The sequence below is a fragment of the Rosa chinensis genome, chromosome 6 (genome assembly GCF_002994745.2).
Source record: "Rosa chinensis cultivar Old Blush chromosome 6, RchiOBHm-V2, whole genome shotgun sequence".
Classification (NCBI taxonomy): domain Eukaryota; kingdom Viridiplantae; phylum Streptophyta; class Magnoliopsida; order Rosales; family Rosaceae; genus Rosa; species Rosa chinensis.
In genome coordinates, this window is record NC_037093.1 from 19,136,120 (window position 1) to 19,148,116 (window position 11,997).

At 35.1% G+C, this 11,997-nt stretch overlaps 1 protein-coding gene across 2 annotated transcripts; it reads left to right on the forward strand.

Moving 5' to 3' along the window:
* The first annotated feature begins 7,095 nt into the window (after positions 1–7,095).
* LOC112170991 (putative proline-rich receptor-like protein kinase PERK6) lies at positions 7,096–11,997 on the forward strand. Of its 2 annotated transcripts, none has more exons than XM_040508263.1 (9): positions 7,096–7,248; positions 7,501–8,525; positions 9,113–9,628; positions 9,710–9,796; positions 10,007–10,077; positions 10,290–10,366; positions 10,483–10,630; positions 10,869–11,030; positions 11,326–11,997. In XM_040508263.1, the coding sequence occupies exons 2-9, from the start codon at positions 7,589–7,591 to the stop codon at positions 11,554–11,556; spliced, it is 2,229 nt and encodes a 742-aa protein (XP_040364197.1). In that variant the 5' UTR covers positions 7,096–7,248; positions 7,501–7,588; the 3' UTR covers positions 11,557–11,997. The 2 variants fall into 2 exon arrangements, with proteins under 2 accessions (XP_040364197.1, XP_040364198.1); XM_040508264.1 differs by having other exon boundaries at positions 9,119–9,628.

Sequence of the window (11,997 nt, forward strand, 5' to 3'; positions counted from 1 at the left end):
TTTTCTTAAAGAATTTCTTCTTTGGATCTCCATCTTGTTTCATGAAGTTGGAGCTTTTCTTAAACTTCCAATTCTTTTTGTTTTCATTCTTTCTGAACCGTTTAGAATAATATTTCTCTTTTATTTTCTTGCGAAAACTGGATTCATGACATCCCTAGTTGGTATGCATATCTAGTATTCCATAACAGAAATTTTCAACTCCTTTGAGTTGTTTCTTGGCCATTTTGGCTCTAAGATTTGCTTTGCATTGTTCTTTTAGTAACTTCCTGATTTTGTCAGCAATTCCTCCAACTGAAAATCTTTCAATTGGTTTTTCAGCTATACTTTCTCTTACAGCTATTCTCTAAGGTTCAGTAAGTTTTCTGTGTAACAGGTTTACTAGATCATTGTTTTCTAGTTCCTTATTGTACAGTAGTTTCTTGGAATTCATTTAGATACTCTTCAAAATATCTCATGTCGCAGATTTTGAGAGCATAAATGTTCGATTTGGCTGCTTCTTTAACCTTTTCACTTGTGTTTGAGAGATCTCCACAGAACTGATCATACAGGGGTACTCAAAATCATACGGAGACTTGGAGTTTTTTTATTTCTTCTAACCAATCTCTTCCTCTGGCAGTTTCTTTGAAAGACAAGTAATATTTCTTGGCTACTCCAGTGAGAGTAGTTTCAAAATACACCTGAATATCTGGTGCTTCAAACTTTCCAAGGGTGAGAGCAGCAGCCATCACAAGGTTATCTACCCATTGGTCAATAGCTTTTCTTTTATCTAAAGCTTTGTCTAGATTTAGCCATATACTGTAATTTGTGATTGGCACTCTAGGCAGATTGTCTTCTGGGACAAATCTTTGAGAATTTCTTTCTTCCTTTTTGCCTGTAAGTGCTTTCTGTATAGGGAGTTTCCGTTTTCTCTTTTCTCGGGTGATGTAAGTTTTGGAATTGGAGCTATCTCCTTCTTCCATTTCTATATCTTGATAGGTAAGGACTTTTCTTACCTTTCCTACTTTGAAATTTTTTATTTCTTCGATTAGTTGTCCTAATCGTGTGGTATCTTTGCAAGATTCTACTTCATCGGAGAGTTCATAGAGGTTGTTTTTTACTTTAAGCATATTTACTGGTCTATTTAGATCAGCTTGTAGTTCTTCTTCGTTGGTTCTTCTATAACAAATTCAGTGCCACTAGTACTTGCTTCTCTAGTGTGATGGCATCTTCTGAGATTTCTGTTTATCCTGATATTTTCAAGACATACGTCACTTTTTCTGTGATCGTCAAATTTTAGATTGATATCTCCAGTCTTTCTGCTTTCATAGATTGCCGCTTTAGCACTTTCTGGTGGTTTCTTTGGACCAAATAATTTCTATTCGATAGGAAAAGTTACTTCATTCCAAGTAACTTGTGATTTTGTTGTGAATGGTTCTTTTGGCTTGTGAGAAATCCAGTTGTAAGCCCTGAGATATTTGATATCCTTGTCTTAGGTTCTACTGTAGTGCTCATCAGTTTATAGTATACTATTGCAAGTTCTTGCATATTTTTTTTCATTGTTATGTCGTCTGTCTTGACTCTCAGTCTCAGACAATGAGTATCTTTCAAGCTTGTTGAGAAGTTTAGGAAACATTTGAAATATGCTACTTGATTGCATAAAGATGCTTCAAGTGTTCCTAATAGACTAGCTTGAAATTCTGTTAGCCTATTGTCTTGTTAAGACACATAGTACTGAACAGTTTATTCCTTCTCGAGCAAGAAGTTTTATGCCTACTTGGACTGCTCCAATATGCATAAATTGATAATTTTTTGCTTTTGCTCTAGCAACTTCTTGAGGAGTTATCACTAAGAGATCTGTTTCTCCTGTTGTGGATGGAGTTGTAAATTCTAATAATTTGAAATGATGGCTATCCATCAATTCAAACTTTCCTGTTTTGTAGATTTGTTTGAAATCTAACTTCGGAATTGAAGAGTTTTTTACCTCTTGTTCTATTTCATTATATTCAAATTCTTCAGCATTTAGGAGTTGTACTCCTTTCTTTTTCCCAAAGATGCTCATCATTTTAACATCTCTTGCTACCAAGTGTTTTGGTTTTTCATATTTGATACTAGTCAAACTAGTAGTTGGTTCTAGAAAAATCATATTTGGATTAAGATTCTTCTCAGGTTTTTCTAATGGTATGAACCCATTAAATTTCTTGGATTTTACTGGAACCATTTTCTTTCCTTTCAGCAAATGTTTCATAGAATCCAATATTTCTGTATGTTCATTGATTTTTCTACTAACACTTGTTAGCTGTTCTTCTTCCTTTTTAGGAAGATCTTTGATATAATCTAGTTTATCTTCCAATTTTTCTAATTGGGAGACTATATTTCGTAATTTTTCTAGATGATCTTGACATCTAGATAATTCTTTTATCAAATTCTGATGTTTCTCATCAGAAGATTTTAATAGAGAGTTCATTTTCTTTATTATTAATTCAGACGTTATCACCATTGGGGATTCCGTTTGAGCTTTTTCAGCAAGCTCTGATACCAGTTTATGCGGATCTAACCGATGCTCAAATAATTAAGAGGTTTTTGTTCCTCTTCAAGAGTATCTTTCAGATCTCTAATATTTTTCTCAACTTTATAAATTCTTTTTTGGACTATGAAGATAATATCCCAGTAATCTGGCGTTTTTCTTACGAGTCTTGATATAAAATCTTTTAATTTTCTCAAATTTTCTCTTTCTTATGCTAATTCTTTACTAGTTCTACTGCAAATAGCAAGTAAATCTAGTCGGGAAAGGATTGAAATTATAAATGATAAAAATTAACTGTTTACCTTTGAATATTGAGGATGAATTTTAACTGCAATTGTTATTTAAACAAATAACTTCAAGATATGGGCCCACCTTGCTCCGTCATTAAAATTTGAAATTGAAAAATAATGTTCATAGTAAAAGTAAAATAGAAAAAGATGGTGAAAGGTAAAAGGGGTAGTAATGGTAAAATATTAAGTGGATTTAAAAGTTGGGAGGAAAAAAGGAAAAAGTTTTGTGTTAGGGATAAAAATAAGTTTGTGGGGTATATGGGAAGTATTTTGATACAAAGTGGGTAAGTGGTCATTTTCCCTAATTTTATTACATCTGGGCTTTTTTTTCCTCTTTGTACGTCTTTCTTCCTCTCTTTTCTTTCAATCTTTCTAATTCATATAGTAGCCAAGTATTTTGATCATTGGAGAAATTGTCACTTTCTGAGGAAAATATCACTTCACTCTTGTAGATTGAACATCAAACTTGGATCTAGTTTTCCTGAAATCTTCAACTGTTGGAAGTTGTGGAAATTTTACTATGCCATACGTGTTGTGATCATATTACCATGCTAGCATATTATTCCGCCTTTCGAGGCAATATGACTACGATCTTCCCGATGGAGTCACAAAAGCCTTTTTCACCTTTGTGTTGATGTGGTGCTGCCTTATTGGAGGCATCACGATAACCTAGTTTTTTTTTTCGCCTCGGTCGCTTGAGGGTACCGAAGTATAGGAGTACTTATTAGCCTGAGAGACTCACTTGTATGGCTAATACTTCTTCCCCTTGTTTTATTTTTTATTTGACTACCAGGGCTAGTTCGATTTTATTTGACCAGAGGGGCTGACCCTATTTTACTAGTTTTTAGTTTCTTTGAATGGTGGATTCTTTCTTCCCCTTAGTTTACTTTCCTATTTGACCAGTGGGACTGGTTCAGACTTGCAAGTTATCAAAATTCTCCGTTTTCTTTTGCTACTTGACTAGCGGGGCTAGTCGGTCACAAAATTTATTTTCTTTGAAATATTTTCTTAAACAATTGCATGCATTGTTAATTTTTATAAACTTTTTCAAAGTGGGAAAGTATTAAGTTCTTATTTTCGTTTTATTTACGATGATTTATTTTCGTCCACTCACGCTAACGTTTTTAATTACTTTCCCCTGAACCCTTCGGTTTCAAATGTTTAGTCTGCAGATTAGCTAGTTCGGCATAGTAGGATTCGGAGCATAGGATTAGCTGCTGTTGTATTCTATATTGTAGGTTACTTATTTACTCTATGTGTAAATTGGATTTCATTTTTTTTCCTCCTTTAGCTCTGATAACCTATGCGATTAATGTTTTTAAGTCAGGAGTTGTATTCGTATTTTTGGAGATATGTTAAATTTCAGGTACTCAGTTGACTATTGTGGAAGTGTTGGACTTGTATTTACTTGGATGTGGAGTTGATATGATTTGGGGAACAGGGTGGCTTCAGAATAATAAGGGTGGTTTTTAATTAGAAATATATATTGTGTTTTCTACAAGTCTTTGTATAGTCCATCTTTAGGGGTGATTGTGCTGAACTTTTGGTAGAGTTATCCTTAAAGGTGGGCCGCATAGGGACATGGGATTTTAGGGTGAAATTCAGGACGGGTCCTGTCAGGACACTCATGTCCAAATAGTCACATGTATGCATAATTGGTCAGTATAAGAGACTAGCAAACAAACCCACGCGATGCCGCTGCACTTTGTAGAGGCATAACATTGTTGTTTCTATTAAATATTTAACATAATCGAGGACTTATAACGCAAAGTCTTTTTCTTAACCAGGACACATGTTTTGTTCATGTAAATTAGTCTGTTTTGTTAAAATATGCAACTATATTACATACATGAACAGAGCAAAGATAAAGTTGGCAAGACTTTCGTACGCGCTCCAAATCTATCAAACTCAAACCATCAGAATTAAGAGCATTAGTTCAAATCATCTGAATTGTAACAATCACTAAAAGCAGAAGTGCGCATCTAAGCTCCTTCAACTGAATTTGTGGTACCTCAGATGATGTATCAGCCAATCAAAAGACTGCCTCAATTCAAACTCTCTAGAAGACCTTGGGATCAAAGAACAAAACTTCATAAACTACTCTCCTCATGATACATGATTCCACAGCTAATATAACTGTGAATTTGATTATACCTTGGAGTCAATGAGAAAGTAATGCAGAGCATTAACAACAGAAAATGGAAGCTGAGGTAAGGATTCAAGCATTGCAATTGCTTGTGCTGGAGTGACAACATCTTTGTCCTTCTCCAACTGATTAATCTTATATGACAACCACCACCATAAAATAATCAATGACCAATACACTTATCTAAGATGGAAGAGAAACAATCAATTGAGCATAAATTCGACGGTGATTAACTCACGTCTATAACTCCATAAAAGCATGTCAAATCACCACATCTCATATGTACCCACATTTGTACAGGTTTATTAAAATGAATTTCTACAAGGTATTCAATTCAAGATCAAAAAAATGACTAAATACATCCCAGGGCAGTGATGGTTCTTCTTCAGTAGCCTGCATTTCAAACATTGCCATACCCTTCAGATTCCCATCACAGTCTTACATTCTCAACACAAAAGCGAACTCTCAATTCAAGCAAATTACATATGAAAAGCATTGCATTCCACAGTTCAAATTCCCAGCTCAAAAATCATGATTTTCTACCTAAACTCTTCCTAGCAACCCCAACACTATACATAAAGCTACAAACGAAACAAACAAAACTAAAATCCAATTGATGAACCATACTCCTCATTCCTTCTCCAAGAAATTGCAGCGAATAGCTTCAATTTCTCCACCTAAATTCTCAATCACATTCATTCAATTAAACGGTCGAGCTAAACTTCCCTAGCTTTTTACGCTCCAAAAATTTAAAACCAAAATAAAAAACCACTCAATAATTTCCGGCTCATTTCTTCACATTTTCTCAGCCACCAAAACAAAAATGGAAATTTCAAAAAGTATATATATACTACGCACAGTTAGAGGCAGAGGATAAGAGTTGTTACCTTCCACGTCATCCGGGCCTCGGCAGATATGGCCGATAAAAAAGAGTTGAGAATCGAATCGGTAATCGAAAAAGCTTAACAATTTAGAGAATCTAACACTGCAAGCCTAAAACCTTTTGAAGCGCTTCCCTCTGCCCCTCTTGTAGATGTAGTTCCCTCCACCTGATAATCAATCCGGGCATAAAGGGAATCACCGAAGATATCAAACGGAAAACAAACGTTCAGAAGAATTGCAGGGGCAAAACAGTCAGGGAAGTATTCATTTCATTTGTCTTTTTGTGGAATGAGTTTTAGTATAGTTACTAGCAAATTGATTCGCGTGATGTTGGGAGTTTGTTTTTTTAAAGTTTCATATATAATAGATGAATATTCACAATTTAAAAAACATCGCTATTTAAAATATGATTTGTTTTGTTGTTAATAATAAATTAGCAACAAATGCAAACAGTAATAAAATTTTTCCATAATAAATAATAATGAGGTGATTTTGAGTGGTTCGCTCAAGCTCCAGAGTTAATCTTGGATGTCATTATGTACGATTGTAATCATTGTAATTGATTGATAAAAGCTCGGAATTTTATTTCAAAAAAAATAATAATAAAATTTTTCCATGATTTGTAGAAATTTACAAATACAAAACAGAATTGTTTTCCCTTAAAAAAAATGATATGACAAAATTGTAAATAAAATAAATAAATGATATGGCAGAACTGTAATTTCAGTCAAAAGCCAGAGGCAAAAACGTCACTTCACTGTTACATGAATAGTAATGAACAGTGCCATTTTTAGTATTTGTATAATATAATAATTCGTTGTATACAATCGTGTGAAGACACATGAGCGTGTGACCTAGAAAGATTAAATTTTTTTTTATCAAGCTAAATATGATTATTGTTATTTCAGTAAAACTAATTGAATAATAGTCACATGATTATTGAAACTGAGCACTCATGTCCAAATAGTCACACGTATACATAATCCGTCGATATAAAAGATTTATTGAATACAATCGTTGTACCAAACACATGAGCGTGTGACCCAGAAAGATTGAATAATATTATCTTGTTTTTTGTAAAGCTAAATATGATTATTGTTATTTTTGGCTAGAAGTTAGCTATGTATTTGTGTGTGTTAATGTACACAGATGTCATTAACATAACTTCAACAGAAGTTGTGAAGTCTCCTTGGGGTTGTTCTATGCCAAAGAAAAGTGCATGGTGGTTTCAAAAATAGCAAAAAGGAGGATGAAATTCACTTAAAAATAGAAGTTCGGGAAAAAAATAGCCCAAGTTTTATCGGAAGATGATCTGGGAGAAGGAGGACCACGGTTTCTTTGTTCTAGAGTTGAATTAGTACCATGCAACATCATTTCTCCTCTCCCTCCTTTGAGAATCCCCTCCCCTGCATGCCCTTCTTCTTTAGGTAAAACCTTTCTGTCTCGATCATTACAACCACATGCACCTAACTATTCACGTATGCACTATACTACGCATACAATACCAAGAACAACTTGATTTAGTTTGCACATTCATGCCATGCATTATGTGTATATGATCAATCAAAGGTTTTTTTTTATTTTTTTATTTCTATTTCATTTGAATTGATTTGTTTTCTATATTTCATGATAAAATGTTCTTTTCAATACAATTCCGTGTTTGAATGTTGTGGTTATAGGGGTCATCAGGTTCCACTTTAATCGAAGGAGCGGCGGGGTTTCTCCGGCACCGTCCCACGATTATATTGGTCGGGAGCTCCTCCACAAATGGCGCCTTCATCTAATGATTCGTCATCATCGAATTCTAAACAATCCTCATCAACTTCTCCATCATCATCGTCATCTTCGAGCTCAAACTCTACACCATCTAATCAAGGGAATGGTAACTCTGAAGGCAACAATAACAATTCTGGAGGTAATAGCAATAACAATTCAGGAGGAAACAACAACAATTCTAGTGGGAACAACAATGGAAACGACAACTCTAGTGGGAATGGTAACTCTGGAGACAACAATGGGAACAAAGATTCAAGTGGGAAAAACAATTCGAGCGGGAACAGCAATTCTGGGCAGAACAACAACAACAATTCTGGGCAGAACAACAACAACAATTCTGGTCAGAACAACAACAACAGTAATTCTGGACAGAATGGCAACAGTAATTCTGGACAGAATGACAACAACAATTCTGGACAGAGCAGCAATTCTGGTCAGAATGGCAATAACAATTCTGGGCAAAATGGCAACAACAATTCTGGGCAAAATGGCAACAGCAACTCTGGACAAAACAACAACAACAACAACAATGGCAACCAAAATAACAACGGCAACCAGAACAAAAACAACTCTGGACAAAATAATAACAATAACTCTGGACAAAACAACAACAACAACAACAACAATGGCGGGAATGGTAACTCTCAGTCATCCCAAGGGAATCATCCACCACCACCCAAATCGCCCAGCAATTATTGGCATGCACCTCCACCACCGTCAAAAAAGTCCCCTCCAGCACCACCAGCTCTATCTAATAAAGACAACAAATCATCGTCCAGCTCACCTTCCTCGCCACTCATAATAGGACTTGCAGCTGGAGCAGGGCTGTTGTTTGTCCTGGTTTTGCTCTTTTTGGCATGTTCTAGAAGGAGGAAGAAGCGACAGTCCTCACACCTCATGGATAACCCTGATCCTTATCGTCCTAATGGTATGTACTACTTTATAAACTTCAACTTTCAAAAGCCTTTATTCAATTAACATTGGTATGATTTTGGACTCCCTTGTAAAAAAAAAAAAATTATCTTCATTTATTTGATAACATATTAAAATAATTATTGCTATTTTGGCCATTAATTTTCACACAATAGATGAAATAATAGGATTTACTGATCTATAAAAATTAATATGATAAATTTAAAATTTCATAATCGATCTTGTTTGCTTATAATGTAAAAATAAATACTAAATGCTAGAAAAACAAATGAGATTCACTAGGCTAGATGTAGATTTATTAAACACAGATCATTAGTAATTAAATAATTAATCCTTGGGACATTTCATAATAATTACTTGAAGCACTCCAAAAGTAATACTTATATATGGGTATTATCTACAAATAGTACCCTCTCTTTTTTTGTTACATATGAGCAGATTCAACTCTTGATTATTCTGACGACCTTTCAGTCCCTTTTCTCACCAAGGGCTTAAGGAGACAAGTTGATGTATTTGGAAATATAAAGTTATAATGAAATTGTTGATGCGAAAAGATTTCAATCTTAACGAATGTGAATGTAGGAACAGGAAATGAATACTGGCAAAGTGGAGGGTACAAAACCAATGAGCACGTTATGAACATGCCTCCACCTTCTGCATTATCTGGTTGGACTAACACAGGAGCGCATCAGCCACCCATGATTAGCAGCGAGATGAACTCCTCCAACTTCTCAGGCCCTCATGGCCCTTTACAACCCCCTCCACATCCTTCAGTGGCTCTCGGGTTCAACACGAGCACTTTCACTTATGATGACTTAGCAGTTGCGACTTCAGGGTTCTCCCAGGCCAAATTGTTGGGTCAAGGTGGGTTCGGGTTTGTGCACAAAGGGGTGTTGCCAAATGGCAAAGAAATTGCTGTGAAAAGTCTTAAAGCAGGAAGTGGCCAAGGAGACCGAGAATTCGCAGCAGAGGTTGAGATTATTAGCCGTGTCCATCACCGCCACCTTGTCTCGCTTGTGGGATATTGCCTTAACGGAGACCGAAAATTGTTGGTTTATGAGTTTGTTCCAAATAACACCCTTGAGTTCCACCTTTATAGTATGTGCATATACCCTATATATCTCTTAGATTTATCAACTTATTAAGAATTATTCAAAATGATCTATTTATTTTTTCTAGGTAAGAATCGTCCACCATTGGATTGGGCCTCGAGGGTCAAGATTGCGTTAGGATCTGCTAAAGGACTTGCTTACTTGCACGAAGATTGTAAGTGTTTCATTTCTTTAAATCTAGATTCTCCGTAAACCTAATTTGCCTCTAAGCTTAATACGTATCATGTGTTCTAAGTTCTAACACATTATTTACACTGTTTTCCAAATTGACTCTCGTATGATAACATGATTGACAATCCATGAGTCACCAAATTTTGATAGACCATCATGTTATTTCTAATACATTATTCATATTTGCGCGCAGGTCATCCAAAGATTATCCACCGTGACATTAAAGCAGCAAATATTTTAATTGACCATCACTTTGAAGCTAAGGTACTTTTAGTGATTTAGATTTTATTTTCCCTAAAATGCGAAGCATAAGAAAAATTTTAACGTTTATTTTCTTTTATTTTTTAATAAAAAATATAACTTTTACCTAAAAAATGTAACTATATCTAAGAATTGTTTGTATTGGCTAGTAACTAGCTCTTCTCTAATTAATTTTGATATACACATACATACATATAATAGACTATATATTTCAGGTGGCAGATTTTGGGCTAGCAAAGCTAAACCAAGAAAACGTCACTCATGTGTCTACTCGTGTCATGGGGACATTCGGGTAAGAAACTAAATCAAGTAATTTTCAGTTCCTTTATATGATTGTCTAATTTTTACAATTAAACCATGAAGAAAAAATAAATCAATACGATGGAAATTAACAAAAGATGCCCATAGGTACTTGGCTCCTGAATACGCATCGAGTGGCAAGTTGACTGAGAAGTCTGATGTTTTCTCATTTGGTATCATGCTTCTCGAGCTGATTACTGGACGACGCCCAGTGGACACCACTGGAGAATATGAGGAGGACACCTTAGTAGACTGGGTTTGTACACTGTGTCTCATTCATAACAATTTTGACGACTAGAGAATGTAAATTAAATCGTATAGTAGATTGATGATCTGTGTCACGTTGTCTCACAAGAAAATAATTGTTTTGCATATCCTTCGTGTTTGAAATTTTTTTTTTTTTTGGTCTGAAAGATCATTTCATAATTGGTTTGGAGAGTAATAATATAATTACTGAAATTGAACTAAAATTTGAAGTAATATTTGATTTACAGGCTAGGCCTTTGCTATTGAAAGCAATAGAGGATGGGAACTACAGTGAGTTAGCTGATCCACGACTAGAAAATAAGTATGATCAGGAAGAGATTGCACGCATGGTTGCATGTGCGTCAACAAGCGTTCGGCACTCTGCAAAAAAGCGACCCAGAATGAGCCAGGTAATAAAAATGTGTAATTAGTTATCTCCTTTAATTAATTTATACTAGTTACTTAGCTTAACATATACTATTAATTGGCCTACTTTCTCTAGACTCTGGCGCTTAGTCTAATGTGGTATCATTCATAATGCTAAGTCCATGAGTTTACTCTCTAGCCTCAATCTCTAGGAGGAGGATGCATGTGAGAGAGAGAGTGTGTGTGTTAGCTAACTTGATATACATTATTGACCCACATATTGGTTTTTGAACGTTTAATGCTTGTTTAACAATATATATACGTATGGTTTTTTAACAGATTGTACGAGCACTAGAAGGAGATGTGTCGCTAGAGGACTTGCATGAAGGAATAAAACCTAGTCCCAGTGCTTTATTTGGTGGCTCTAATACTAGTTCTGAGTTTGATTCCGACTCATATAATGCTAACATGAAGAATTTTAGAAAGACGACATTGGGGGAAAGCCAAGACTATCCAAGCAGCGAATATGGGAACACCTCTAATAGCGAAGAGATGGTCAAGAAAGTATAAAGGAGTCCCGAGCTTCACTAGTAATTAAACTCCACTTTCCAAAATAATTGACAATACTTAATTTGGAGTATATATATAGACATCAAGATTGATCGATTGATCCAGGTTGCATTGTCTAAAACATCAATCCTTCTATTCATGTCAAAAGTGGTGGACATTTTTGTATTCACCACAAACTGATCAGTAGGTACGCACCTCCAATTAAGCATGTATAAAAAGATGGTGGTAGAGGTTATGAGGTTCCTAAACATGGTCATTGATGGAGGGAGTTGTAACAAGACTGGAGGTAGAAATTTTGGGGTTTCCCAAATTAAGATGACCATTAATTGATGGAGTGAGTTCTTTTTTCTTTTATTTTTCTTTGTTTGGAATATGGTTGAACCTAGCTATATGCATCTGTTTGTATTTACTTTTAATATAAAAAGCACAGATTTGTTCAAA